At 42.1% G+C, this 5,448-nt stretch overlaps 1 protein-coding gene across 6 annotated transcripts in view; it reads right to left on the bottom strand.

Moving 5' to 3' along the window:
• Ubr3 (ubiquitin protein ligase E3 component n-recognin 3) overlaps positions 1-5,448 on the bottom strand; it is a 132,883-nt gene that overhangs the window by 90,418 nt on the left and 37,017 nt on the right. For all 6 annotated transcript variants that reach the window (XM_029473748.1, XM_029473751.1, XM_021152412.2 and 3 more), the window contains exon 6: positions 127-193. In XM_029473748.1, coding sequence (XP_029329608.1) covers positions 127-193 — 67 coding nt within the window. The remainder of the gene's footprint in view (positions 1-126; positions 194-5,448) is intronic.

Genomic DNA, 5,448 nt, shown 5'->3' with positions numbered 1-5,448 from the left:
AGGCAGAGGCAGGCGGATTTCTGAGTTCAAGGCCAGCCTGGTCTACAAAGTGAGTTCCAGGACAGCCAGGGCTACACAGAGAAACCCTGTCTCGGAAAAAAAAAAGGGGGGGGGGGGCATAAATACCTTTGGTGCCACTGCTTAGCTTCACCCTCTTTCTCTTGCCCAAGCCTTGACTCCCATCCTGGTCCTCCTAGAGGATATAAAGTCAACATTATCCATAGCCATGCTCATAAATGTATATGTTCTATATAAATGTAACATATACATTCTTACATACTGATGATCAACATAATTCACTTCTATGTATCTACTATATCAAATGTTTTAGTGCAGTTTTATTGAAATTCTTACTATGAACATATGACCATCTATAATCTGTACCTATAGGGAAAGACTCTTGAGCATTCCAAAATGTTAAAATAAAAACTTTCCTGCTGTTTTTGTGGTTATTGAAGACCAGCCTTAGTCTGTGTTGATCTGATAGGATGCATGGAATTATTTCAATCTTATATCTGCTGAGGCCTGTTTTGTGACTGATTATATTGTCAATGTTGGAGTAGGTACCATGAAGTGCTGAGAAGAACATATTTTTTTGTTTGTTTTAGGATGAAATGTTCTATAGATATCGGTTAAATCCATTTGGTTCATAACGTCTGTTAGTTTCAAACTTATGGAACACATTGGAAGCAGTGCTAAGAGGAAAACTTTGAGTGCTTCCAAAAAGAAACTGGAGAGAGCATACACTAGCAGCTTGACAGCACACCTGAAAGCTCTAGAACAAAAAGAAGCAAATACACCCAAGAGGAGTAGAAGGCAGGAAATAATCAGGGCTGAAATCAAGTAGAAACAAAAAGAATTATACAAAGAATGAACAAAACCGGGAGCTGGTTCCTTGAGAAAATTTATCTATTTATCTGTCTGTCTGTCTTTTTCTCTTTCCTTCCTTTCATTCTTTGTTTTTTATCAAATATAGTCTAACATGAGTCAAACTGAAAAAGGAAACTTCAGTTGAGAAAATGTCTCCATCAGATGGTCTAGTAGGCAAAAGATCATTGTTTTCTTGACTGAGCAGCTGGAATAAGAAATCAGTCTGTACAAGAGAGTAATTCTATTCCTTCATGACCTCTCCTTCAGTGCCTGCCTCCAAGTTCATGTTAATTCACCTGCCTCTGCACCTCTCTGTCTCTCTGCCCCTCCCTCTCTCTCTCCCTCTCTCTTTGCCCCTCCCTCTCTCTCTGCCCCTCCCTCTCTCTCTGCCCCTTCCCTCTCTCTCTGCCCCTTCCCTCTCTCTCTGCCCCTTCCGTCTCTCTCTGCCCCTTCCCTCTCTCTCTGCCCCTTCCCTCTCTCTCTGCCCCTTCCCTCTCTCTCTGCCCCTTCCCTCTCTCTCTGCCCCTTCCCCCTCTCTCTGCCCCTCCCTCTCTCTCTGCCCCTGCCCCTCCCTCTCTCTCTGCCCCTGCCCCTCTGCCCCTGCCCCTGCCCCTCTGCCCCTGCCCCCCGCCCCTGCCTCTGCCTCCCAAGTGCAGGGATTAAAGGCACGCGCCACCACTGCCTGGCTCTGTCCTACCATTCTTAATATACTTACTGTAAGATATAAGATGAAAGAAACTCTTTCCTCTTAAAAAAAAACAAACAAACAATTTGCCAATAACTTTCCTAAGCTTACACATACAGCATAAAGAAGCTAAAAGAATAGGAGAATTTACCATAAAACGGAAGGAAAGGGAGAGGACTGAAATAAATAGAGGAAAGGTTTCATAAAGTATGAAACAAAAGGAGCTCAAAACTCAAATAAATTAGCAGCCAGAGAGATGGTTCAGTGGCTAGAGTCACTTCCAGCAAGACTGACAACTTGGGGGGTTTGAGCTCAAGAACCCACAAGATAGAAAGACGACTACATGATAGATGACCTAACCCAGTCATTTGTCCTCAGACCTCCACAGATAAACCTTCATATGTGCACCACCTCCATACACAAATGTAACATTTAAAAAGTTTAAAGAAATAATATTTCAGTGATAAGGAATCCGTTTAGTTGATAGAGTAATTGCCCACCATAGCAAAGCTCTGAATTTAGCCTGGCAGTGGTGAATGCCTTTAATCCCAGCACTCTGAGACAGCAGGTAGATCTCTTAAGTTTGAGGCCAGCCTGGTCTACAGAGTGAATTCCAGAAAAGCCACTGAAACCCCATCTCACCAAAGAACAACAACAACAACAACAAATATAAACAAACGCAAAACAAAAAACAAACAGAATCAAAATACAAAAAAAAAAAAAATAGCCCTGGCTTCAATCCCTACCACTGCATAGATCAGATATGGTGGACATCTTTATAATGTCAGCCTTTGGGCCCTAGGGAGGCAGAAGGAGTATCAGGACTTCAAGGTTACTTTTAGCAACCTATTAAGTTCAAGACCAGCCTAGAATACATAAGACCCTATCTCAAAAACTTAAAAAAGATAGAGGGCCCGGGAAGATAATCCAGTGGTTAAAGTGTTTGGCATACATCAGGCCAAGAGTTCAGATACCCAGACCCATATAAATGGCAAGTCGATATAGTGACTCCAGCTTTCTAAAGTGGAGACAGAGTCTCCAGGATAAGCTGGGTATCAAGATTAACAGTCTGGATAAGCTCTCCTTTTGATAGGGAATTCTCTGATCAGAATGCATGCATAAGGCAAATAAACCATTTCTCCCCTAGTTTAATGGTCACTGCATTTATCACAGGAGAACAAAGCACACCAGGACATATGAATACCACACATACAAAAAGGGAGGGATCAAATTCTGAAAAATAAGCATAACATATTAGAAGCTGAAACTAAAATTGTAAAAATAAGAATTTGCTTTGGGAAAAGAAATACAGGAATGCAGGCAACTTGTGCTCACTCGTGACGCTCACATTGTGAAGAGTCTTAACTACAAATGAAATGGATTGATTAGGGAGAACACCAAGGAACAAGCCCTTCACAATCCAGTCAACTTTATAGCCAAAGACGTACCTAAGCAGTAACTGATACCTGGGGGTTAATTTATATGCCAAGCCAACATCACGGGATGGTTTAGGCTGTCTCAGAGGATGCTGAGACTGAACAACAGAATGAGAAAGCTAGTTACCACAGACAGTGTAGACACCAGGGTCCAAGAGCTCTATGAGAACCAGATACGGAGGAGAGAGAAAGGGAGGGAAGGACGGGAGCAGAAGAGAAAAGAGAAAAGACAAGAAAAGGAAAGGAAGGGAAGTGTCCTGGGTGCAGGTAGCTGTTTCCAAATAAAATACAGCCGGAAAGGTTCCTGCCACCTTCATCGAAGAACTAAGGGATTTTTTTCTCTAAAGGTTATGATTCACTGCGCCTAAGAAAGGGAAACAAGGAACCACTACTGCAAGAGAGTCACAGCTTCTAAATGAGCTGACACTTTGTTACAAGTACATCATGTTTCTCAGCTATACACTTCCTCTAAAAGGGATACCTTCAGTAACACAGTGACAGCAGGGTGTTGTAAAGTTCTATACATTTCCTGAGTTGCAGTCCTAAAGGAAAAGTAGAACTAGGAAGAAAAAGTCATTCAAAAAGAAAACATGGATGAGGTGTATAATTCAATAGTGGTGTGCTTGCATAGCATGGGAAAGGCTTGGGTTCTATCCTAAACACAGAGAAAAGACAACATACGGTCAAGGCGGCACAAAGGCAAAAACCTGAAAACACAACCAGGCGGTAGTGGTACATGCCTTTAATCCCAGCACTTGGGAGGCAGAGGCAGGCGGATTTCTGAGCTCGAGGCCAGCCTGGTCTACAGAGTGAGTTCCAGGACAGCCAGGGCTACACAGAGAAACCCTGTCTCGAAAAAAAAAAATAAATAAAAAAGAGAGAGAGAGAAAGAGAGAGATGGAAATAAAAGTTGTCATGAGTACAAATTCTCACGTTCTGAATTCATAATGGGGAGTTGAAACTCCTCCATTTACCATGAGGAAGCATTGCAGGGCACTGGAAGTCTAATCAATGATGGAACGCTGGCCATGGTAGCAACTCACACAGACTGCACAGCCCTCAGAATCCCTTTCCAGGCATCGGTCCCTGAGGAGGCAAGGGGGCACCACTACCATGGTTTTCCAACACAAATATATCAACATAGGTAAGTTCAAATTATTTTGAACAAAAGCCTGACAAGAACCCCAGGAAAAACAGATTCATCTATCTTCAAACTGATTTCTCAACTGAAAGTTGTCCTTTCTTACTTTTCTGATATATTTAGACAGACAAAATAATGTGACCTTCATAAAAAGTCAAGTAAACTCATAGTTGGGTTTTGTTTTTTTGTTTTGTTTGTTTTTTTTTTTTTGGGGGGGGGGGTTGAGACAGGGTTTCTCTGTAGGCTGGCCTTGAACTCAGAAATCCACCTGCCTGTGCCTCCCAAGTGCTGGGACTAAAAGCGTGCACCACCACTGCCTGGCAAACTTATAGTTGTTAAAAAACAAATTCAAGAAATGACAATGCAGAATGTACAAGACTTCAATGCAACAATGCTTGACAAAGGAGGCTATGAAAGTAAAATCCAAAGTCAATCTTCAAGGATGAGATAAGACTTAAAGATTCACAGGGCGGTGGTGGCGCACGCCTTTAGTCCCAGCACTTGGAAGGCAGAGGCAGGCGGATTTCTGAGTTCCAGGCAAGCCTAGTCTACAAAGTGAGTTCCAGGACAGCCAGGGCTACACGGAAAAACCCTGTCTTGGGAAAAAAAAAAAAAAAAACCAGACTTAAAGATTCATTGTGCCCCTGTAATATAAAATGTTTGCTTTCCATCAGGATTCCAAGCACATAGCAGGGAAGAACTCTGTCAGCTAAAGAGAAGGGCAGCAACCTGTAGCATTTCATTTAACACTGTGACTCCTATAACTGCTTAAGAAAGCTGCTTAAGGGCTGGAGAGATGGCTCAGAGTTAAGAGCACTGACTGTTCTTCCAGAGGTCCTGAGTTCAGTTCCTAACAACCACGTGGTGGCTCACAGCCATCTGTAATGAGATCCGATGCCCTCTTCTGATGTGTCTGAAGACAGTGACAGTGTACTCATATACATAAAATAAAAGATTCTTGAAAGGAAGGAAACAAACTAGCTCCTTGAAAGAAAGGCTAAAGAAAGGCCTGGTCCTAAATGACAGCATATTACTCTCATTAAAGACACCCCTGCACTACTTCAGATCATAGACTGAAAAGGGAAGTGAGCTTACTAAACAGATGAAACAGCTACAATAAAAAGAATATTAAATAACTAAAGATGCTTATTCAAAGGGATAACATATGGAAGAGAAAATAAAAATTAGTGGTCAAAATAATTTTTTAAAAGTATGATGGTGTACTGGCTATTTTTGTGTCAACTTGACACAGCTGGAGTTATCACAGAGAAAGGAGCTTCAGTTGAGGAAATGCCTCCATGAGATCCAGCTGTAAG

Source organism: Mus caroli, chromosome 2, assembly GCF_900094665.2.
Source record: "Mus caroli chromosome 2, CAROLI_EIJ_v1.1, whole genome shotgun sequence".
Taxonomy (NCBI): domain Eukaryota; kingdom Metazoa; phylum Chordata; class Mammalia; order Rodentia; family Muridae; genus Mus; species Mus caroli.
Note: the sequence above shows the minus strand (reverse complement) of the source record. Positions and strands in the feature narration are given on the sequence as shown.